General features: G+C 37.7%; 1 protein-coding gene across 16 annotated transcripts in view; it reads left to right on the forward strand.

Annotated features, from left to right (window-relative positions):
- The window catches only part of KHDRBS2 (KH RNA binding domain containing, signal transduction associated 2), a 346,343-nt gene that overhangs the window by 62,952 nt on the left and 257,891 nt on the right, over positions 1-25,500 (forward strand). For all 16 annotated transcript variants that reach the window (XR_005604150.1, XR_005604159.1, XR_005604148.1 and 13 more), the window contains one exon: positions 4,446-4,573. Coding sequence is in view for 1 of the 16 variants with exons in the window: in XM_039568849.1 (XP_039424783.1) it covers positions 4,446-4,573 (128 nt within the window). In the remaining 15 variants the exon portion in view is untranslated. The remainder of the gene's footprint in view (positions 1-4,445; positions 4,574-25,500) is intronic.

Below are 25,500 nucleotides of genomic sequence, written 5' to 3' on the forward strand. Positions count from 1 at the left end.
CCATCGTGATGCCGCCTTGGATACCTGCTTTGGCTCTTCTCTTGGGCCCTGCCACGGCTGCCACCACGGCTGCCACCACGGCTACCACCACGCTACCACCACAGCTGTCACCACGGCTTCTGCTGTAAGACTTGTGGTGCTGGCATCCTGAGGAATGATACCACCACCTTTCTGCAGACCGGGGCCCAGCTTCCCCTCCTTGAGTATGGCTGGCAGAGCTGATGGACTCCCCAATGGAGTACACCTCAGAGTTACTGCCTCCCACCATGTGGAATATGTGTGGGAAAGACGACTGGCGTATCAGGCCCTCCATTTTTCTGTGGAACCACTCCACCATGCAGTAAAAACAGAAAGGGTGCCGACGCCAGCTCACAGAGTCTTGGTCATTAATGGTGTCCAGGCAGATTGAGCACCTTAGGTTCACCGAAGCATGTGGACGTGTGGCCTGGGACACCTGGCTGGTGCTGGCAGCAGGGGAGGAGGTGCCACTTCCTGCCAAGTCTTCCTCCAAGGCCGTTTCGCCCTGCAAACCAAAGAGATAAGCTGATGTGTCCCCTGGTGCTGGGGACGCAGTCTGCTGCCAGCAGAAAAGCTACTGAAGTTGAGCATTAAAGAACTGCCCACTCTGCCACAGGACAGCACTTGGGCTGCCACCAGTGCCAGGAACCATCCTGGGGCAGACTACTGACACCGGGGTGTCTTGGCATGTTCTAGCTCTCGAGGCAGGATGGTAACTGACCTCTGATATGTGCAGGCAGGAGTTGGGAAGCTGGGAAAGGGATTCCTGGCCTCTCAGCAGCTGCAGCCAGAGCCTGGGTACATGGCAGGTTGGGACCAGCACCCCAGGCCCTGCTAGTGTCCTTGTCCAGCAAATCCTCTCTGTGCCCTCAGAAAGCACACAATGGGATGGGCGTCCTTTCCACCCCCCTGGAGATGTCTGTCCCTAGTGGAGGAGGCCAGACACTGTGGCCTTTCGGGGCTTCCCCAAGCATCCAAAAGGCTTGTTGTCACACGTGTCACAATGACTCCCTGGTGACATCATGGGGCTTTCAGGGACCATACCCAGAAGACACAAGCTCCAGCCCCAAGGAATAAAAACTTCCAAGATGGCTTATCTCACACAACTGCCCCACTGTCAAGCAAAATCCTAATGCCATATTTTTCATATAAATTCACAGGTTTCACTGATCATACCCAGCCCTATATTCTGTTTCAGAAATAAACTATCTCAAGGCATTTTTTACTCCTCAGTCAACTTTGCAGGTCAAGAGAGGTGATACTCCACTGGAGCAGTCTGTCCAGTGTGGGGCTCCCTAGCATAAGTAGAGATGGACATACTGGAGAGTGTCAACTAAGGGTTCACAAGGATGATGAAGGGTCTAGAGCATCTCTCCTGTGAGGAAATGGCTAAAAATGCTGCCTCCAGGCTGTCTGGAGAAGACACCGTAGGGGATCTTTTCCGGTGTATATCAGTACTTGAAGGGAAGGTACAAAGAAGACAGAGCCAGGCTTCTTCCAGGGGTGCCCAGTACCCAGAACTTCCCTCTAAATATTTGGGACCTTTTTTTTTTTTTTACTGTGAAGGTGACCAAGCCCTGTCAGGGTGCTTGTGGAATCTCCTTCCTTGGAGATGGTACTCAAAAGCTGTGTGGCCGTGGTCATGGGCTGGTTGCCACTGGTCCCTGGCGGAAACCTGATGTCCACGATGTCCCTGCTGCCTTCTGCTGCAGTAATCTGTGCCCCTGTAGTTCTGGGCTTACAGCCTGGCCCTCATCACAATCCCTTCTCATTTGCTTCTCTCTCTGTGTTTGAACTTACGTGCTGTGGGACCTCCCCTGAAATGGGCTCTGTTGCCTTTCATTCCCTGGACGAAACTCGACTCCCCACTGCTGTTTCTTGTGCCTTCCATAATAAGCTGGGACTCGCTCTTCTGGGTTTAGAGCTCAGTCCTCGTCATGGAGTGAAACCAATTGAAGTGCCACAGTTTGTCTCATTCTGGGTAGATCAACAAACTCTTGTTCACCTAAGTCTGATAAGCCCAGCTGAAGTAGTCTTTCATTAACTTTAGTAAAGGCACCACGTTCATTCCAAAATTTCCATGTACTCTCAGTCAAAAACAAAGCGCAAGACTGGGACTGGTTGCAAGGCCTGGTAGATGATTCAAAGGGGAGCATTTTGTCCTAACCTTTAGTACCCCTCCCTACTGACCATACTGACTTTTAAGTGTCTTCAGCTTTCCAGGAGAAAGAGTTTAATTGTTTAGAAGGCCAATGGCATCCTGGCCTGTGTGAGCAATAGTGTGGCCAGCAGGACCAGAGAAGTGATTGTTCCCCTGTACTCAGCACTGGTGAGGCTGCACCTCGAGTGCTGTGTCCAGTTCTGCACCCCTCACAAGGACATTGAGGGGCTGGAGCATGTCCAGAGAATGGCAACAGAGCTGGGGAAGGGTCTGGTGCACAAATCTGATGAGAAGCAGCTGAGGGAGATGGGTTGTTTCGCCTGGAGAAAAGGAGGCTCCGGGGAACTTTATTGCTCTCTTCAACTACCTGAAAGGAGGTTGTAGTAAAGTGGGGGTTTGTTTCTTCTCCCAGGCAAGTAGTGACAGGACGAGAAGACATAGCCTCAGGCTGTGCCAGGGGAGGTTCAGGTTGGACAGCAGGAACCATGTCTTCACATAAACAGTTATCAAGCTTTGGAACAGATTACCAGGGAGGTGGTGACTAGCTCTGGGGGGATGACTGTCCCTGGAAGTATATTTAAAAGACATGTAGATGTGGCACATAGGGATGTGGTTTAGTGGTGAACTTGGCAGAGCTCGATTAACAGCTGGACTTGATCACCTCAAAGGTCTTTTCCAACTTAAACTTCTGTGGTTCTAGTGAAATGTATGTGTACATGTGGATTGACTATCCCCACTTGCCTTTTAGAATTATCTCATTTAGTACTGTGTTCACAAGACATTTGGGAAATTCCTTAATTTCATTTTAGTACTTACTGTACTTGGAACACTTTTTCCTCTTTATGCACCTTTGTCTCTCCCCTCTGTACCCCCATAGCACAACACTTGGTATAATTGCATTGGATCTATTTTCAAAGAACTTTCTATCTATTAAACTTGCCCAAAAGAAGTATTTTACTTAATTGATACTTGCTGCTTTTCAGATTGATCTTCCACTGAATGCAACATACCACATTTTTTTCCATGTATTCAAGTATTTTACAATAATGAAATGTTCTTCTGATGCTTTTAGTGATTGTAAATAATTTTTTATTTGTAAATTATTGAACATGTATCCCATCTGAGGTCTTCTAGGTGTGTTCTCTGAAATGTTTTAAAAGATCTTATGACTGTAATATTAGAGAACTGTCTGCTGGTGCAGGCTTTAAATAAATTATTTGATCTCATAAAGGCAGCATAAACATTTATTAACAAATCATGACATGGGCTGTTCTTTTCAATACATTTTTCCTTATGCTTGTTGGAAGTCAAAGAAACTTGTATATGAACGTTAGAGCGTGCTGTTGCTGTGTTACTCCTTTCAACTCTCTCTTCCCAGTCCTTGAAGCAGCATGTTTCTGAGACCCACAGCTGTCCCTTTTCAGCTATAATTCAGATATAATTAGCTCATTATAAGCATTGCCATTTTCTGTGCTTTCAACAATGTCACTGCTGCACAAGCAGCTTTTTCAATAGTACCTGTGCGGTCAGGGTATTCTCAGGCACCGTATGAGATGTTCGTTGCAGGATGATGAATTCAATTATTTGTTGTTGTCCATTGCTTATAGACCTTTAGGGAATAAAGAATTTAAAACTATTCTATCTGAATATATTTTTATTTCTTTTTTTTTTCTTTCCTTTTGGTAAATTTTAGAGTTCTACAAATCAGCAATTATATATATCTATCTAACAATTTTTTACTGCATTTCTTAATTGAAGAATCTTTTTGAGCAAGAGTTAGCTTTATTTCTTATCTTATTTTGTAGAACCTTTAACTAATTCAGAGGTATTTGAAAGGAAACTCAAAACAAGAAGTTGTTTCTTCAGTTTTCTGGTATTTGTACTGAAAGTTACCCATTGCAGTTAGAATCCAGCTTAGTTCTGGGAGGTGACATTTGCAAAAAGCATCAAGCTGTGATGATGTTATCACCTTAAAAAGACGGATGGCTGGAATTGTAAGCCTTATCTATTCCTGCTCCTGCTGAGATCATTTGGCTTCCCTTTCAGCCGGGGAAGAATTAGTTGTGCAGTGTGACCTATGGACTGTCACCTCTGCCTCTCAGCACTGCTGACAGTCCAGGTTCTCTTAAAGACAACAGTCCCTGTCACGTGAGTGCAAACAGCACAGGCGTTCAGTGCACAGTCTGTATAGCAATGTGTAAGTTTAAACTTCCTAAGGATGACAAATATCATGTCACTGATTGTTCTGTTTCGTGATATTTTTCAGAAATGGAAAAATTTCAGGGTTCAGAAGGCAAGAAGGAAGATGAAGAAAAGAAATATCTTGACGTTATCAGCAACAAAAACATAAAGCTGTCGGAGAGAGTTCTGATCCCTGTCAAACAATATCCAAAGGTACTGTAAATCTAGTCTAACGTGTGTTTAGTATTTATTAACATAATGATGAAAAAGTTATGCACTTAACCATTTTTATTGACTCATAATACGCAGGCATTGTGATATTAAAAAAAAAAAAAGAAATTAAGCTCCTATTTAAATTTACCTGTTAGCTATTACATGTTTTAGGTTCTGTCTCAGGGCCTTTCAGAAAAGCAATTAAAGTGAATGAGATTTTTTGCAACTCAGGTTTTGTAGATGGTCCTTAAGCAAATTGCTGAGGTTTTTTCTCAGTTGCTTTTTTATCACATGTATCATCCTTTTATAAAATAAAATACCAGTTACCAAAGAAAAAAATGTTACAGTAACTCTGAGAAGCTTCCTTGTAGAAGAGTTGGGGGATTTTCTCTGGCTTAATAAGTTTTAAAAGATCAAGTGTCAGGATTACTGCAGGCTGTGACTGACAATGTTCATTACTGTTTATAGAAATCAAATGTCTTAGCACCTCAGACTTTCTTACTAGTTCTCATTGCTACATACTCTGATGTAGAAAAAGGATTTTATTTCTTGCAAAATTCAGCTGCTTGTTGGAAGTTTTGGTTTTTATTTTTTATAAGAGAATATTGATTTTTTTGGAACTTGGGTGTTTGTTTGGTTTTCTTGTACAGTTTTTTATTTTACATAAACAGTTGTTATAATAGTATTCATACTGAAATGATAAACATCTTCATTTGTCTCCAGAGTATTTTTTCCTTGCTGATTTATTATCACATGGTATTTGGTTCACCCTTAGCCTTGATTACACTTGGAGCTTTTTGCTTTATACTTTCATCAGAGCAATAAATTACAATTGGTAAAAAGCTCATCAAACAAAATGAAAGGTGTAAAAAAATTGAGATTCAATGATTCCAGCTGACATTTGCCTCCTGACTAGTGAATATAAAACTGAGATAATGTAATAATCCAAATGGTAAAGACCTTAGAAACACATACAGTGATATAAGGAATTACTTTCTTGCTGCGTAGCCTGAGGTGCTTTGCCTTTATTTGTGATATTTTGTGTAAAGGCTGTAGGTGATCTGAAGTTCTTAGTCAGGATGTAATATTGCTGTAACTTCATAGCAGCAGTGTGATAATTATTCAGAATACTGTTTGATGAAGATAGTAGAATGAAAGATAAACTATTTAAAAGACAAACTGCTATAATCTATCCAATATAGCACCTGAATATGATTAAATTAGCTTCATTTACTTTAATGAACTTGTCATATTAATGAGTAGTAAAAGATATAAGGCATTTTTTACAGCTTTTGAGCAGTGGAGCAAAAAAAATCAGTAGGATAGACATTAAATACTTATTCAGTAATGCAGAATAATCTCCTGCAAGGTTTCTGTAGTTGATTTGCTAGCAGTATTCTGTGTTTGGCAAGGAACTAGTCCCAGAACTGCAGGTTTCCTGATACCATCTCTAGTAACCATCTTTCAAGGATTGCATCTGCCGTTTATATCAAACTGCTGATTGCTTTACCTAGTGTCTTGTCTTTTCTTCATAATTGTATACATTAGTCAAATCAGTACACAGTGGTTGCTTCAGATTGCTTATAAATAATGAAAAAAAATAGAAAATAATTAAGAGAGGATTAGTTTTATATAGTTGGTAGAATATGGTAGTAAGAGCAGTTGATCAGACTTGTATTTATAAACAATTAAGGTAATTACCATATGATTTCACTTGAGAGGCATTTATATTTGAAAGAATATTATTTAAAATCATTCATTCATTGCTTACTGGTAAGCTTTTTTGAGCAGTGCTGGTTAAGCAGGGTTCTGTAAATCGGAAGTGTCCAAGTGTATAAAATTTTGGAAAAACTACCCAGTTAAACACCATCTAAAACAACAGTTTACAGGCTCTCTATTTAGGAATGAGGGCAGCTCTTGGAAGACGTTTGCTTTTACTTTAACTTCATGTAGAAATATAAATTGCTCCAAGGGAACCCTTGGCCTTAAAATTTGTTACGGTCTGTAGGCTAAGCTTCAATGACAGCTGTAGAGTCAGCAGCAGCATTTTAAGGTTTGAGCAAAAGTTAACACCAAAAGGCTTCTAGTGGCTAAACAGCTCTTGAAGTTGCAGAAAAATTGTCTCAAGTGTCCACAGTCTGGTGCAGACAACAGGAAAAGAGTATGAAAGGCTGTGATCAGCAACAGCTGTCTTACGTTACCTACTCGGGTAAGACACAGGCCTCTTCCCTCTGCTGTAAAACAGGCATCTAAAATAGAGATGGGGTGTTGGTTGATACTTCAGCAATGATCTTTTCTGAGATTAATTATCTTAAATACTAGCAGCTCAGGTAAAAACAGCATCTCATTCACACACACACTCCATTATCCAGCAGATTTTTTAATGCAGTTAAAATTTCTCTTGAAACAGTGATGCAGTGTCTTGTGTTTGTTGATCCTTCTTTCTGTCCCATAATGCCTTTTTTTTTACTTTTGTGATATGTGAATTCCAACTAAGACTTGCATGAAAATACCTCAGGGTTTGTGTAAAAAGACTTTAGCACACATCAGTTGAATGATGTATTTCAATCAGATATGGGAAAAGAGTGTGTCATTTAAAAAGAAAGAAAGAAACAGAAATCTGAAATTATCTTGTTGCTAAAAAACAAAAGTGACAGTTTAGCTGCTTGGTGAGAAACTCTGTCATTTGCATGGCAATACAGATTTTTGCCATTCACTTACCTGTAGCTTGGCTTCTGTTGTTTTCTGTAGTTCCTACCTTTTTCTGCGATAACTTTTTTAAGGGGCATCTAAACTGGGCTTTGCAAATTTGTTCCTTTGCACAATTTAAGTATTTGAGAGCTTGTTTAAAGCCTTAGCTTTATGTAGCACATAAAATAGGAAGCTTTTGTTTGCAAACTTGTCTAGTACACATTGAAAGTTAAAATGTTGCTGTCTTTGGTGAAATTCTGCCCCCTTTATCCCTGGCTTCAGCTTAGCTGGATTTCAGCCATTAAGGAATGGCTCAGTTTGTTAATTTCTTTTGCTTTCTGTGAGTGCAGATATATGAAATACCTGACGAGTCAAAAATAAACAGTATGTGTATAGAAGTCTTAAAAATTGCAGTGCATCTGTCTTGGTTAGACCTCAGCCAGCAACCAAGTCCCGTGCAGATACTCACTCACTCCTACCCCAGTGGGATGGGAGAGAGACAGAACAGTGACAGTGGGTTGAGACAAGACAGTTTAGTAGCTAAAGCAAAAGTTGTGCATGGAAGCAAAGCAAAACCAGGAATGTCTTCACTGCTTCCCATGGATAGGCAGGTGTTCAGCCATCTCCAGAGAGCAGGGCCCCATCACGTCATGGTGACTTGGGAAGACAAACAGCATCACTCCAAACATCTCTTCCTCCTCCCACCTTTATATGCTGGGCATGACACCATATGGTTTGGGATACCCCGTTGGTATTTGGGGTCAGCTGTCTCAGCTGTGTCCCCTCCCAACTCCTTGAGCACTCCCAGCCTCCTCACAGGTCAGGTGGGGTGAGGAGCAGGAAAGCCTTGACATGGTAAATGCTGCTCAGCAATATCAAAAACATCTGTATGTTACCATATTAATATGATATAGTAAGATATACTCATATGTCCATTAAATGGATTGACAAGAAAATAGCAAATTTCTAAGGGGAGTGGGACCCAGGCTGTTAGTCTGCTGAATAAGTAGCCAGGACTTCTCTCTGTGATTTATATTGTTTTAATGAAATAAGTATCTTGTTGTTGGATAAGGCAGAACCTTTGATATGTCACTAATCCTGTAGATGTTTCAGGAGACTAAAACAACCTCCAACATTTTTAATAGGAGAAAAAAGAGCTAAGTTTCTAACTACAGAATGGAGATTTTTATTTGACCTGCCAGTGTTTTTTGTCTCCTATGGTAAAACAAGAAAAGCCTTTATGCTTGGCAAGATAGTAGAAGTTAGACTGATGCCAAACTAAATCTAAAGATTTTGGTGGTTCTGTATTTCAGCTGAGTTCTTAAAAGAGAAGCCTTAACATTGGAAAGTGGAAAACTATAAATTTACATGAAGTGTGTTGTACTGAAATTGATCCTGCAAATAGTTGTGTAAATAAAGAATGCTTTCTCATATATCTTGAAAGATTTCTACCCCTACCCAGTCTTAATGAAATAACTGAACGTGCATCTTTGTAGGAAAATACTGCTTTTTACTTTATAAATGTATGGGGAAGTTTCAAAATTCCTTTTTAGTTGAGGCCAATTTAATTTTCATATTCAAGCGTAATTGTGTCTCAGAATCTCTGATGTACACAACACCAGGAATAATAGGGGCAAGAACTTCTTTAGGTACTCTGTTTAATCTGGAATTTGTTAGTATTTGATTTTTTCATTACGTTTCTATTTCTGGAGTCACTGATATACAGAAAATTATTCCAGAAAATTTATATAAAGTGTTTTAGTACTTAAGGTTCATAAAAATCTAATGAAAAGATACTTGAATAAATATTACTCAGTGATGTAAGACCAGACCCTATTAAGCACTCAGATATTATAAGAAGGATCTTTGAGTTTTCTAATATTTAATTTTTGCTCATTAATTTTGATCATTAATTATTTTTCAAATATACTAGCAGAAATATTTCAAAATTCAAATTAGATTTTTTCAGTATTTTTTACTTTTTTGCTTCAAATACATAGCTGTAACCAAGATATTTTCTTTAAATCACTTCTGTATGAACTGTGCAACCAATTCTGAAAAGTGAAATCAAGTATGTGAACACTTGAAGAAAGTTGGAAAAGGATTTACCTTCATTTTTGTTTGTCTCAATATCTTCCTGTACTTTAGCTGAGAGAAAAGGCAAAACCTCTCAAACCTCAAAACCTCATTCTACTTCTCCAAAATTTTCTTGTGAGTGGAGCAATTCTGCTATTCAGTGCAATTTTTCAGTATTTCTAATTGTGCTCAAGACCCAAACCAGATATGAATCTTCTGTTCTGCATTTCATGACAACAGGCAATTGGAAAATTCACACAAATACTTCAGCTGTACTTTCAGTAAAGTACATGAAAAAATACCATACACAAATCTTTTTTTCCTGACTTACTTAGGACCTGATCTTTCATCCATCTCTCTACTTACCTTTTCCAGGTAAGTTCAGGAAATGAACCCTGAGTTTAATGCTTCTAGGGCCAATGCCAATCTTGCAGAGCTCTTGAATGGTTACAGGAAATACCTTTTATTGTATAAAAGTAATTTCTGTCCCCATTTTCATTAATGCTTTGTTTGTTTCCATAACACTGCTGTTGAAATCAGCTCCCACAGCATTAACTACCTTCCTAATCATGCTGAGAAATTATGCTCTGTACGGACCTCTATAAAAATTCTTTCATAAAATTGTTCCTGATTGTAGAGAATAAAGCGTATCCCAGACAGAATGTAGCGATTTGCCTTTCTGTTTCATTTAACTATCCATGGCTGTATAAATCTTTAGCAATGCAATTAAAACAGCATTAACATAGTTAAAAACAAGTACTACAAAAAAATATTCCCAACATTAGGACTTTTTTCCCTTCTTTGATTACATGATTTTGAAAGAGTTCTCGTGGAGTATCTTCCCTTTATTTATGCATGAAAATACAAAGTTCAGCCTTCATCCTTTACTGTTTTCTTCCTTTAACTCATTCTTAGAATTATAAGCAAGGACACTAAATTGCTGCTTAGTGATTTATTGGGACTTACTCAGTGCTGTTACAGTGGAATGTGGTATTGTCTTCCATATTTCAAGGCAGACTTTTAGAGTAGTTGTAATTTACCATTTCGTATTGCAGAGCACTCAAAGGCCAAAACTAAGATGGAGACACCCTTTGTACTCAATACACCTGAGAAGTACACTGGTCTTTCTCCAAGGAGCTGACACTCTGAAAAACACAACATAGGTAGAAAACAGGACAAATAGAAACATCATCTTCGTGAAGTTGGTAGCTGGTAGCAACTGTGTGAAATACAGGCAAGTCCTAGCCACTCCCCAGTGGGAATGTTTGTCATGACTCTTGTTTTCTAAGCCACCAAAACTCTTACATTTCTCTCTATTCTTCTTTGTTATTCCTATTTGATGGAGGAAGAAAAATATAATTTATAACACTGCTTTAATAAAGTAAGTTTGAGAGTGGGCAGGAATTCACCCTGCATAAACCAAGTTTTAATCAGGAGCACGATTTCATGTTAATGGTACACTGGTTGAGTATGATTGATTGTCAACATATGCTCCACCTACATCCAAAGATATTTGAGGTTTTCTTTGCAATTACAGCAGCATTGTTTCTTTCTCGGCTCTTTGTATTAATGAATGATTTGGGGGCTAAATGTTGTCTTCAGTATCATCAGTACAAGTTCAGTGTTTTCAAAGGAATCTGCTTTTGGAATCTGAGGGGAGTTCAACAAGCAAGTCTGTTGGTGGTTTATGATAAGAAATAGAAACTAACTCACTTCCACTTATCTGTGTTGCTTCTTAAGGACTAGAAAAGGTAGTGAACAGTAGAAATTAAACTTTGTGTCTAAATACACAGTGAATCAGATGTAATAAAGCTTTTAAATTGTACCTATGCTTCATAAGAACTGTAAAGCAAACTATTGGTTAGAGTGAGATTTTTCACAGTACTCTTGACTTCAGCAGGAGCAGAACTAAGCCAGTGATGTGTCTGATCAAAAAGTTCACCTATTTGTGATCAGGTTTGGATGACTTGTTACTATTTGTTTTCTCGCTAGCTTTTAAGAGGATTAGTTGCCAGTTACATAAGTTAGCATTTATAACATCAACATCTTAAAGTTACAGGGCAGTAGAAGAAAAGACTTTATGGCAAATTGCTTCTATTACGTCTGGGCTTTTCTATGTCCTTAAAAATTCAAGTTTAAAAAATTCTTAAGGTGTACAAGCAATAGGTAGAACATTGTTGTGCTATCAACACTGTTTCTAACACAAATCCCAAACACAGCACCATACTCTCTGTTATGAAGAAAATTAACTCCAGTCAGCCATATTCAATACAGCTTTTCCATTTGAAATGCTGCTATCATATAGGATGTGAGATTGTCCTTATTTTAAGTGCAGTACTATTTCATATACATATTTTTAATAATAATAATAGTAATATTTTTAATAAGGAAATACAGTACTGTATAAATGTCATGCTTTTTTTAATGTTACATTCTTCTTATGTGTTAGCAGAGAATGAAAGAACAGTAAACTGAAAACTTTAAGCAAAGTAGTAGGGTTTAAAGAATGTTTTGGAACCCTGTTAAAGTTGCTATTAAAATGAATATTTACTCCCTTTGAAACATTTAAAAAAGATTCAATATTTAAAGGAAAAAATGCACGTCGAATGCTTCAAAATTACTGCAACAGGTAGTTACTGGTCATTTTTTCATATGCCTCTGTTATTCTAGTCTAAACTGATCAAATGTGCTGTAACTGCAGAATCTATGTGGGCTAATCAGTTCCTGAAAGCAAATATATTGTTTTGTCTTACACAAACACTCCTGAAGCATGTTTTTACCTCTTGAAGCTGAAGATGAAATCTGTTTTGTGGCTCTTCAGGCTTTTTCTCTGTTCAAGTGGTGTTACAAGGTCACTTCAAAGTAGTCATTAATGTAATTTGTAATAACTCTCATCTAAAGTTAGCTAAACTTTTTGAAAATTGCTTATAAAACATGAACACAAGAGATTAATGCTCTGCTTTGATCCTTTTGCAATAGACCTAATGACTCGACAGGGGGTAATACAGCTCATCACAGAACAATTCACATTTCAGTGGTACCGAAGTACACAAGCAGTTCCTTGAACTTCAGAGCTAAGGAAGCTTTTTTGGTGCACATCTGTGTCTTTTGCTTAGCTATGAGCTCTGATTTGATGTTTTGCTGATGGGTATAATCACAAAAATTTTGTCTTCTATGGATTTTCAGATCTCTTACAGCATGAGCTTAAGGCACAGCCTTTGCCTTAGTTTGAACGTGTTCTTCTATCCAGGTCTATGCTCTCTCCAAACTTCAAAGATCTTACTTGTCTTTGAAATAGCCTCCTATTTCAAACTGACTTGAAGTCAAGCTTTGAGGTCAGTGGTTACTAGAGAAAAAGACTGCACAAGACAGATGCACCTTGCCTTGCTTCCCTATGAAAGGCTTGGCAATTACATGGCCCTCTGGGTAGTTTGTCTCCTCACACAGGAGAAGGCCAATTACAGTAACAGGGACGTACAGGGAGCCTTCTCCAGAGCCTGTGTGCTGCAAACAGAGTGAATGTGAGTTTTCTGGACCAGTTAGTTCAGTGACAAGGTTTTCCTCCTGTTCAGGACTGTCATTTGAATGATTTTGTAACTCCTTTATAATGTCATGGATTTTGATGGCTTTCTCCCTGTTTCTCAAGCTTCCCACATATCATCAGAAAACTTTAAAACATAATTATGTGTTGCTGTATAGAGGAGTATGGTGAAAGGAATTCACACTCAAAATGCTCTTACTTGCTGAGTTGCAGCTATTTAGCCTAGAGTATGTTTGACCTCAAACACCTTCTTTCCCTTTTGTTTTTTACTCACATTGAGCAAACAAAATCAACAGGTAACACCTTCATGTAATGCAAATGCAAAGGATATGCTCTAATAGTGAAGAAATCTGTTTCATAAATACATCTTTCATGTTACATTAGAATATATGTAAATGTGTGTGTTTTATTAAGACTTATTAAAAATATGCCTTCAATTTTCAACCTAGATAGTTTGGTAGTCGCATCAGTGTATAAACATTTTCAGGAACACAAAGAATCAACTGTGCAAGCATGTTCACTTGGTAGATTTAGATTTTCAATTAAAACACCAGTTTATCTGTGGTTACCACAGGTTGTCTGTGGGTTTTTTTAAACTGTTACATGTCTGTGGTTTGGGATTGTGAGTCAGAAGAAAAATACTACAAACTGGGAGGAAACCATGCCATCCCTCTTTTATTTCAAGAAATGTAGGAATTCATAGTTCTGTCACTCATACGTTCTTAAAAGAAGACAAGGAGGAGATAATTCTTCTGTCACTTTTCTTGATATGAAGTCACAGTTTTGTTCCAATGGGATGAATTTAGAACAGGTGACAACCATATCAAAAATATGTTTCCATCTACCTTCTGAGATCATAATCCTGCCGCTGAGGTAAGGGGGGGGTAGCACTAAGGTAAATACTGTCTGATGAGAGAAACTCTTTTTTGTCTATGTCAGCTCAGCAAGAGAGAATTAAATCTTCTTCACCTGGTTATTTTTACCCAAGGAAAATTCACTGAAACAATGTTTAATGAAATACTAAAAGAAAAATTATACAGGCTATAGAGAATTTCTCAATAATGATAATAATAATAAAAATGAACATGTTTCTTAGGAATTAAAGAAATTTAATGTTAGATTTGAGTAAGTTATTTCTCTGTCATTTGTTGAGAAAGAAACTGGTGGGTAGCAGAAAGCCAGAAAAAGCCCTTTTTTTGTTAAAGAGAGCAATTTATTACTGCTTTTACCAGCAGTGAATTCTTGCTGTATTTTTTTTTTTTTTTTTTTTTTTTCCTCTGGTATATTGGGAATACTGTTTCAGATAGCATAACCTTAAGCTGTTCCTTATCACCTTGCTTTAAATACTTATTTTTATGATTGAGTGAAACTGGCCTGTGGAAGAAATAGAATTCTTTCTGTGTAAGCTGTAAAATTTCACCTCAGTTACTCGCATATATACCAGATACTGTAAATGCGTAACTTTACATATACATAAGAAAGTGGATATAATTAAGACCACGTTTTATGTCATATCCCAGCATGATGCAAGACAGTGCTTTTTTGTTTTGCTAGTTTTCAGGCCCAAGAGTCTGCATTCTCAGTGAAGCATGTCCCGTGAATTTGTCATGTTGCCTAAAATAATCAACATACTTAAGTGGGCAGCTTATCTGCAGATTTCCAAGGTATCCAAGTACGTTAATGGATACCAGAAACCACACCATATTTTTCTATATAAATGTGTTCACATATGAAACTTAAAACACTGATGTATGGTGGCTTTGTTGACAATACATCACCTGACATTTGCTGTTTATGAAACTCTCTTCTTACTCATGATAGTATTTAGATATTTCTTTAGTGAAAACCTCAGTTTTCTAAAAATCCCTACTAGCATGTCTGGGTGGGAAGATGGTGAAGGTGGTTATTATATACAACAACTGTTGTCTCCAACCTTACCAAAAATAAGTACTTTTAAGTCCAAGCATATAAGTCACATTTTGAATGGTTTTTTTCCTACTGAATTGTCTTGGTTTAGTCACAATTTGCTTGTGATTTACACCATGTAGCAGACAAGGGAGTTACAAAATTGAAGAGTAATTTCAAATTTAAGCCATTTTTAGGAGAGTGTTGCTAATGAAGCCATTAACAGCCGTGTTGTGCACTCCTGTAAGAGTAGCTAACTCACGCAGAGCAGAATTACAAACCCTGGAATGAGGGGTTCGTAATGTAAGCACTGACACTAACAGAGCTGTAGAGGCAGGAGTGGTGTCACTGTAATTAGCTTCGTGCTAGTACAAATCATGTTTTATTATTCTTTCAGCCTCTGCAAGAAGAGATGGTTTATTTCTTTCAAGTATAATTGCATTTGTCACATTTTTTGATATTGCAAAAATGATACAAGCATAAAAAGGCAAGATGACTTTCATACCACTTAACAACATGTTGTTTGGAATATCATTGGAGGGAAGAGATGATGGGTGAAGTGGAAAACAGAAACAAAGCTTTCAAATTTTCAGATATTTTCTGTCTTTTTTTTTAAGGATTCCTTTTCAGAAGAAAAGAATAAGATGATGGGTACAGAAAAAGTGTTCTCTCATGGGTATACTTGAAGGATGACAGGGAGAAGGGAATCTCTACAAATCCTCTCATGATTGTTCCCTCAATGAAGAGAGAAAATTCTGGTTTTTCTCCTCAGGAGCAGATTACCAGAACACGCTATGTCTCTGCAAGGGTGTGTTTTGTTAGGCTCAGGCCCAAGCTCACACACCAACTGCATGGAGTCACTTGTATCTGCAGGAGCAGAGCTAGGTCCATTAGTGCTCCACAATGCTGAATTTGTCTTCTTAGTCAGAAAGTTCACTCAGTCTGTTATACAGTGAAACTGCCAAGATTTTCTTCACATTCAAGGTAAGATATATAAGCTGGGAAAGGAATGATGATAGAGCAACCAATGTGTTCACCTGCTGCCAGTAGAAAATGATTGCCTGCGTGCCTGTGTCTCATTTTAATTCTCCAAATATAAAGTGGCACAGACAAACGAGTTCAGAGGAGGACTGCCAGGATCACCAGTGGCTGGAGCACTTACTCTGTGTGGAGAGGCTGAGGGAGCTGGACTGAGTAAGTCAGGAAGCAGAGTTGTCTCCATAGGACTAAGCTGCCTCCCTAATGTCTGCAGGGAAGGTGTTGAGGAGACACGTCACAATGGTGCATCTTGGGGGAATAAGAGGGAGCAGGTGTAGCTTGAAACAAGAAATGTTCAGACTGGATAAAGGAGAAACTTTATCAGCATGAGAACAGTGAAGCCAAGGAGCAGGTTGCCTGGAGAGGCTGTACAGATAGAGGCATTCAAATAGTACTTGGCTGCAGCCCATTAAAACATAGTATCTTTAAACTGGCTTGCAGGGGTTTTTATCAGGTTTTCATTTCTTTAATCCCTAGTAATCTAGTTGCAATAGCTCTGAGTTCACTAAGGCATTGGCAACTGAAGACTCAGATTTCTGAGTGGGTTGAGTAACTTCAGTGCTCTTACATATCTTTTTTGTTAGCAGAATGCAAGTAGTGAATTTAGAAGTGATTCAGGTATACCAAGAAGTGCTCACAGGTGTAGAAATACTCTTATTTCTGTCCAGGATAATGTTACTAGGGTTTTAGATTATACAGAAACCCAGCATCTGAACCTAAGAAATTAAAAAAGGAGGAAAAAAACCCATTTTTTTTCCTCCCACTATCAAAAAGCTACATTGAAAACAGAGAGAGGAATTAATAAAAGTGGTACCAGTATAAAGAGCTATTTTATATAGCAGAGACTTGGTTGCTTTCATGTAGCAGCTGGCAAGAAAAAGCTGCCAAACAAATCACTTTTAATAGCAGATATTCAGTGCAATGAAGAAACAAGACTATTTTTAAATAATGTATTATTTTTTTGCATTTCTGAGGTATTAGGAATGCTGTAATCTCAAAACATCTTTTTAGTCAGACAAGAAAATGAATGCTAATAACAGGAGGCATCTATTCATTTGAACTTTGTACTGCAAATGGTATCATAAGGGGTGAATTAACTGGTACCAGAAACATTGATAGCTATTTTCTGGGGAAGGAGACTTAAAAATAACTTCTGAGAAAACAGTTTGACTTTTATTTATCACTGAAGAATGTGATCAGTCATTGAAGTACTTCAGAAACTGTAAAAAATTCTGGGAATGCAGTGCCCTTTCATGCTTGTCATGTTTGGCTAAAGGTACTGCTGGAACAACAGTGGGACAAGTCCAAGTCCCTTCATCCCAGTCAGAGAGGGATGGAAAAGGAGAGAAGGGGTTATCCTAAAAAGGATTCCAACTCAGCTATGTCCCCTGTGTTCCCCCAAAACCCACACGTGAGCAGACTGTACGGTGTACAGTTTTAGAGGGAGGCACTCAGTAAAAGCATTTTTTTAACTGAGAGCATTTATGTTGCTTGTAGCTCGGTGTTAAAATGTTCCCTCATCCTTCTAAGACCAGAAGCTTACTTAAAGAATTAGAGAAAAAGGCTTTTCTAGGGTAAATAATTTAATCCTAAATGTTTGTAAGTAAAATAGGTTCCCTAAAAGCAAATTTTTTTTCTTTTTTTTATTCAGAAGCAGACAGCTTCTATTGTAAATTTAGTGAAATGGAAACACCTAAGAAAAAGTAGTTACTGCACTCTTGGAGATACCACCTAAATACAGAACCTGATCAAAAACATTGAAAGCCATTGGAAAAGCCTCTCCAGCTCATCTCTTTCTCAAACGGTGTTAGTTTGAAGTTAGTTTACCCACGTATCTTCTTACACCATGGAACCACCATCTTATTCCCTGCTTCTTGCACATTTTCTGAAAGCAGAGCCTCATAGGTCCACTTTTTTTCCCAAATTTCTGTATAAAATTAAAGAAAGTTACTATGGAATAATAAACTATTTGGAGACTCGAAACCAAATGTTTGTTGCATAAAGAATGCACATGTGTGCACACACGTAGGAGGACCTTTTAAGATGAGCAATTCACATGACATACCAGCTGACAAAATTTGGCTAATTTTACCATCATCAGCGTGGGAAAGATTTGTGTTGCATAGGGACAGTATGCAAAGATTGAACAAACTGCCAAACAGATAATCATAAGAAAACTAGTTTATTAACGTGCAGTGCTGTCCTGTACAAAAACAAACAAAAAAATCATACTGGACCATGTGTAACATTAGGCTTTTCTAACAAGCTAAATTATTTTTTTTCCAATGGAAATATGCTCATAAGTTTTTATTGTAAACGGTGTCCTTGTGTCTAGAAAGCTCTGGATCACTGTCAGCTTCCCTGTCTTTCCCCCCCCCCCGCCAAAAGGCATATATATGGCTTTTTCCTGTGACGGTGAGAAAATAAAAGTCAGGTTTGCCTACAGGTTAATTTCATGATAAAGGATGATGGGGATGGTGTGACAGAGTGTAGAACAAGCTAATTCATGCATTTAAGAAAGGCATCTGAGGCATATTACAACTGCTGCAACCAAGGCTTGGAACAGACTAAAGAGAGTTGTAGTCATCTTTAATTCAGGTTACTGTGTTGTTACACCAGCAGCACTTAATGCTTGGTGTTTTCTGGCAGTCACTGTTAGCTTCAGTTGTTATTTGAAAAATTCTTTAGTACTTTGGCAGTAGTGGCTTCAGTGTTGCTAAGGGTCAAGCTTCAGTTTCAAGCAGTTTGGGTTTTTTTTCCCCAGTGTGCTGGTTTGACTGCTCTCAGTGTATGCTGGTGTAAAGGTGGTGTTTGTAAAAATTGGAAAAAAAAAAAAAGGTTTCTGGAAGTTACTTTGAGATTTAATTGCTTCTTCTTCACTTACTGTGTAGTGGGCTGGGTTTTTATCAGTGTGATTAAATAGATACAGCAATGCAAAATGTAGTCTTTTTATCCCTCTCCCCCCTCCCCTTTCTTTACATGATGCTCTTGAACTGTTTTTGCAGCTGTGATAGACACATCCAGCACACAGTACATTCATGATACCCACATCTTGGATGTAACATCCCAAAACCAGACTCCGGCTTTTACAGGAGAACAAGACTGGGCAGTTTTGAAGTACTTTGAGGAAGTTTTTCCCGTAAATCAGAGATTCTGTTGCCAGAATCTGATGCCTTGCAATCATCACTGCTCTTTGGTTTTTACAGGGATTGATTACATCTGTAGCTATTCATATTATTACTTATATTTGGATAAGTAGCCTACAGAAACTTTTTTCTCATCACATTTTTATGTTTAAAACATATGATGTTTAAGGAAAAGAAATACTAACACTCTGGTGTTACCTATTATATAGCATGATTTGTATATGAAGACTGCATTTATGTCATAAAGTGAACAAACAAGTCACTGAGGACACTTACCACAACAAAGTTTGTTGGGTTTTGGGGATGTGGTTTTTTTATTCAAATGGGATCTCTGTGGAAACAGGTACTAGTCTGAAGTGACATTTCAAAAATAAATCGTTCTCAAGTATAACAGCTTGAGATTAATGTCATATTAGGAATTTGATAATGGTATTGCAAAGATTTGCATATATTTTAGATTTTTATGTGATCCGTAGTGTTTTTCTGAAGGCACTGCAAGCATTCTTTGGATGCATAAAAATAGATTCTTTTTTCTAGAATAAAGACTTCACTTAAAGCAAGGAAAGTGGAAAAAAAAGGGGTACTGTAGAGTCTGCTGTGAGGTACTGTTCAAGCTTATTGTGAACACATTCTCTCCAACAGTCAATTTCTGCCTGAAAGAAGTAATTGTAGCATCAAGACGTTGTTCTACTAACTAAAGTAACCTGAAATCTATTGAAAAATAGAGTCTCTAACATGAATGAGTGAATTATAAGTAATTTTTTTCCTTCAGTAAGTACCCTGTTTCTCGTTTTCTGAATAATTGCCTCCTTCATACGTTTTTAACTAGGAAAACCGGGGGAAAACGCAGGCTATCTCAGTCTGGTGCTATATCTGTACGTAAGAAGTGTGTCAGAAATATCAAATACTTCACTCAGGGCTTGAATGGTGAAAAAATACAGACTTTGATTCATTCACATATAACTTCACTTTGAAGTTTCTTCGTTTTGCAGCCTCTGTAGTCTGTTAGTTGTTCAAGAAATGAGCTAAGTTAAAGTTGCCCATTTATCAGCCAGTACAATGGCTTACAATGAACACCAGCAAGTACAGGATCCAGAAGATACTGTGATACACCTATTAACTGCCCACCTTAATTTTTAGGGAATTTTCAATTACAATGTTTCTGTAAAAGTCATTTATTACTGTTACATAACTTAGAGGGAGAATGAGGTACTCTGTTTTGGTGGGGAGCTGATCATGGGCACATCCTGAATTTTGCCTGGATGTCAGAGGGAATATTCTCAGAAATTTACAGAAGAATAGAAGTAACAGTTCTTCCAAAAATTATTATCAACTAACTTTGCAGTAAGTCATAAAGGAAAATAGTGTACTGGTCTTAAATTAAAAGGAAATTTTAAAAAATTAGAAGATGATGAGAAAACATAGAAGAATTGTACAGTTTTTCTTTCCAGGCAACAGAAGGCCAATGGTTATTTTGAAGCTTTAAGGACTTTTTTTGAGGAGTGTGGTTAGAAGATGTAGTAGATTGCATGTGAATTGTTATTACTGTATTATTCTGGCATCCAGTGTATTTGTCAAGTTTTAAATGAAATTTTCAACTCAGGAAGTTTAAGGTCATCATTTGACATACATCTTGTGTTAATTCAAAAAACAGTGAAAAGTGGTTGTTATTGTATCCATCTGTAGCAGTGGAAAGCAATTGTAGTAGGTTTTGGAATAAATACATATAAGATGATACACATTTTTCAACTGAGTCTGACATCTGACTTCATGAATAAAAAAGACCCTATTAATCATAAGGTGATAGAGTCACGTACATTGTATTTATCATTCTTGTTGAAGAGTAAAGTTGTCTCTTGTTAATGTTTTGAGGAAGTGCATAGTAATTATACAGAACAAATAAGTCAAAGTAAAAAAATACAGTTAACTTGTGTGGAAGCTTAAATGTTGGTCTCTAACTTTTATGTTACTACTTTACAAATGATAGTGTGTGCATGTAGGGAATGTCATTTCTTCCTCTGTAATTGAGCAGTATGCATATAGGAATGTGTATGTGAATAGTAGTTCATTCCATGGCCTCAAAACAACTTAAGCTAACTATATATATTTGATATCCAACGTCAGATATGCTCATGCAATCTACAGAAAGTATGCAAGGACTCTGCAGCAAGAATATAAAAATAGTATTTTCAAATAATCTTTGATAGTATAAATGAACAACAGTTCAATATCACAATATTTATTCCCTTGAGCCGACACAGCATGTTGGCATGTATAACCAGAGTCCATGAGGAGAGATCTATTGTCACTTAGCTGGGAGCACAAGACTCTGGATATTTATTGAAATATTCATTTTTGATCTATACCAGATAATTTTGTGGGAAACAAAGAATCTTGAATTCTGGGTAGACTTTCAAATACAACCTGGCTCATATTCCCTTTGAAGCAAGCAGAAGTCATGACTACCAGGCATTTATTCTGATATGCAAGTTTATGATTTGATTATTTCAGTCGATTTGTAATAATGGTTTAGTACCTCCAGTTTGTACACTCCGTCCAACCTCATTTTGTACATATTATGCACAGCTCTTGGGGATTCTTGAATGTTTTACCTATACCATTAGTGTCTTCAAGGAAAGGAAAGATTCAAACACTTACTCATAACGATGAGTTGATTGCATAAATTACCTTCTAGTCTTTCTGCTGTAAGACAGTTTTTCTCCTTCTCCACTTTTCACACCTCTTCCATCATTTTCCTTTGACATTTAATGCATTATATTGAGGGCTGAAGCTTTCCTGTAAGTATTAGAAATAATATTATAACAAATACTGAAAATTCGGGACCTCATGTTACTAAGCTGGACAGTCTACTCAAAGTCAGAGGATCACAGGCTGGGCTCCTTTGACAAAGTTTGAAGGAGCAGAGAAGCTCTAAGTGTTTAACAAACCTGTGCATCCTTAATTCTTACAGATCCTAAGATTCTTTTCTAAAGCTTCGCACCTCTTGTTGAGGTATTCTCTCTAGTAACGCTTTTCTGCTACTCCATATTTCTCTTCTTCTGTCTTAAAAGTACTGAAGTATGTCAGTGTCTCTTTTAGGTATGTTAACAGGACATTGTTGAAAACCACATTCCATAAAAATGGCTTTAAACTTTATGGATAACAAGGTGTGCCAGTAACAAAGGGTATTTGCTATTTTTCCTTTTCATTGTTTTTGAATAATGGTATACAAGCCCTATGTGCTATAGAAATAGTCTTGCCAACTCTAGGTTGATATCAGTATACACTGTAAGATAGGAGTTATCAATATGTACGACAGGGTGACAGACTTCAGCTATTAGAGCTGAAAACAGATTTAGTACAAAGTGTAGTGCTAAAATGAGCTACAGCAGGGCTGGCAGCATCATTTCCATAATCCTTTTAAAATACTTTGGAAGATTTTTCTAATGGTTGTATTTTTCTGACAGCTGCTGTTTTCTTCTTCCTCTTGCACATACCATGATTTCTGGCTCTTGATCTTTTGTCCTACGACTTAAGTCTATCATAGGTCATTGGTGACTGTTTTGTGTCTTTTTGTGTGTAGGAGAAAGAGATACTTTGTGAGCTACTGTATAGTACAAGTGTGCATTCAGACTCAATGATCCACGTGGTCCTTCTCAGTTCTGTGTGACTGTGAAAACCCCCACATTTTTTCATATCACTGTTTAGGGAAATCTAGTACTGGAAATTGAAAATCACCCCTTTTCTCCCCCAAGCCCATCATTGCCTCTGCGTGCAGGCAGCTGTAAGCATCAGACCTGAATGAATTCTGGCAGGAGGAAGAGGCACAGGTGACTGCCTTGTAGCACTCATGAGCAGGCAGTCACAGCTCTGCATCTGCATGGGGATAGCAGGACATCTTCACCTGCCATTGGCCACTGCTAATGCCAGCTTTTTGCCCAGTAAGACATAAACTATGAGAGCAGTTTTTGAGGCCATAAACTAGAATTTAGTTAAATAATACATGATGAGTAATACATAATGCATTACCTTTTTATCAGCTGTTCTGCGTTACGGGACACGCAAACCAAAGCGGCAATTGTCCCCTCAGCAATAAAGTAGCTGATAATTCACCACTGCAGGTCTCTCTCTCTTTGCAGACCTTTCTGTACTCTTGCTTAGCATCCCTTAGTGCAGTTCTAAAAGCTGTTTGCTGATGCTCTTACTGGAAAGTAGTTACCCAGTATGACTGGTTTTCCAAACTGTTAGGATGCTATAGGTAAGTGTCTGATGGTGTTGGGTTTTTAGGTGCATGAAGTGATCTGCACACAGGTTTCTCCCAGTTTAAAGGAAGTTCATTCCCTGCTTTTTCAGATATATTTAAAAATATTACAAAACATCTGCCCATACTTGTGCCTAGCAAATTACAGGTGTGAAATGCACAGTCTCAAGCAGTGCCTTGCTTGTGAAGTGCCAAGTCATCAGCAGATGCAGTCCCAGTAATATCAAGGGCACAGCTTTTCTCTTGGCTTCTTGCTAGTTGTAAAACTTTATGGAAGCCAGACTGCATAACAGGTGTTGCCCTGTTACTTTTGTATTCATTATATAGCAGACACCTGATTATGTGTTTGTTTTGTCCATCCTTTAGTTAGTTATCCTTCACACACTCTTGTCTTCCCATCTGTCATTTCAGATAGACCAGTTTGTCTCTTTATGATACCTAACCCTTCTTTTATGTTTTCCTAACAGCAGATGGTATGGATTCTTGTCTATATGTAGTATTCTGTCCTGACTAAATATTTGTAGCATTTCTATGCATGACCTGCATATGGGCACCTTCATTCTTTTCAGGCACACTTTTGTCTTTATGGAAATGAAAAAAAAGTTGTTTCTTTATGCATTAGAAAGAAGGCAAAAAAAAAGTGTTAATATTTCTGTACAAGATTTTTATGTGATTTATTATTCATAAGTTTATTTAGTACTGGAAAAAGAAATCACTATATTGCATCAATGGAAAGTAATTTTTGAATTGGAGATTAGAGCAGTGGTGTATTTCTTTCAATCAAATCTTGCAGATTTATAAACATCAATATGTCTAAGACCTCATACAGAGTTAGCAATGTCTTTTAAAGATGTATTGTTGCAGTAGCAGCATATTTGTGGAAATAACAAGGGACCATATGCCACTTCTGAACTGCACCTGCAATTTGCACTGATGTCTGTTCAAGAAGTACCTGAATGGGTTTAGTCTATATACCCTCTGAAACTGAGGTCAGCCAAAAATTGTCTGTCCATTGCAGTCCCCCATAAAGATTTGGTGACTTAAAAGTTCCTGCCTTTCAAAGTAGGGTAGATCAAAGAGATAATGATAGTGTTGCTATAGAAATATTATATTTAGTAGATAGAAGCAATTAGCAGGAATTTCCTGTCCTCTGGGCAGTTTCATGACTCTGGTCTCACAGCTTGTGATTCTTGCTTTTTAAGCCATGTTAAAATAAATTTCTCCCAAGCAGACTGATCCACTAAGTAGTTGCTAACCTTGAAAGTAATATCTTTTTCTTAATATATTTTTAGGAACCTCTTATAGCTTGACATACTTTTTATTCTCTTCTTGATTATACCAAATGAAATATACTCTCATTCTGAAGAAATAAAGATATAATTTTTAGTACTTGATACATTCAACTGATACAACAAGAATAAACTGTCCTCATTCCATTTTGAACCTAGAAAGATTTGTTGACAAGTAATCTGTCACATTATGTCACATGACAGAAATTTCCATCTTGTATAATGATCTCTCGTTATTACAGGAGGATGAATGCAGCAGCAGGACATTTCTACATAATATTTAGTCCTATGTAATGTTTAGTCCCTCTGTATAACTTTATAGCTCTTTCCCACAAAGATAATTTTTCTTTTTTTTTCATTTTAATTCCTCATGCCTTCAATGCCTTCTTAACAGGGTTTGTTTCAGTGGGTGTTATAATTGAGAGACAATAAGCAAACCCCCCCATTTGTCTTTAAGGCAAGATAACCACTTACACAACTTTCAGTTGAATTGTGGTCACTGAAGCATTTTGCTGCTTCTGATTAGTCCCACAGAGTGTGAGCATCCTCATCTTGTCAGTTCAGAGGAGTCATTAAAATCTGGGTAAGCTGTGATGATGTATGAGCTATGGGTATGTAAATTCCCTGTTAGCAAATGCATTCTTCATCTTGTCAATTTTTTGCTACCTGCTGGTAGCTCTGTAGGTAACCCTGTGCAGCTGATTGAGGAAAAATATTGAAAGCAGATTGCTTGTAAAGACATAGCGGAGGTGATCCCTACATGTTCATAATTAGCCTTCTTCGGAAGACCTTCTATTAAAACTGATTTTCATGTTACTTGGATAGCTTAACAATGGAACACAGGGTGTGCTCTTCTGTCTCTACCTTACCACAGAGAAATCTATGACTCTACCTAATCTTAATGCAGTTTTAGAATAGAATAAATAGCATAGAACTGGAAAGTTTGAGGTGCACATTATGTATTGTTGTATGTTCAAATA

Source organism: Corvus cornix, chromosome 3 (genome assembly GCF_000738735.6).
Source record: "Corvus cornix cornix isolate S_Up_H32 chromosome 3, ASM73873v5, whole genome shotgun sequence".
NCBI lineage: Eukaryota > Metazoa > Chordata > Aves > Passeriformes > Corvidae > Corvus > Corvus cornix.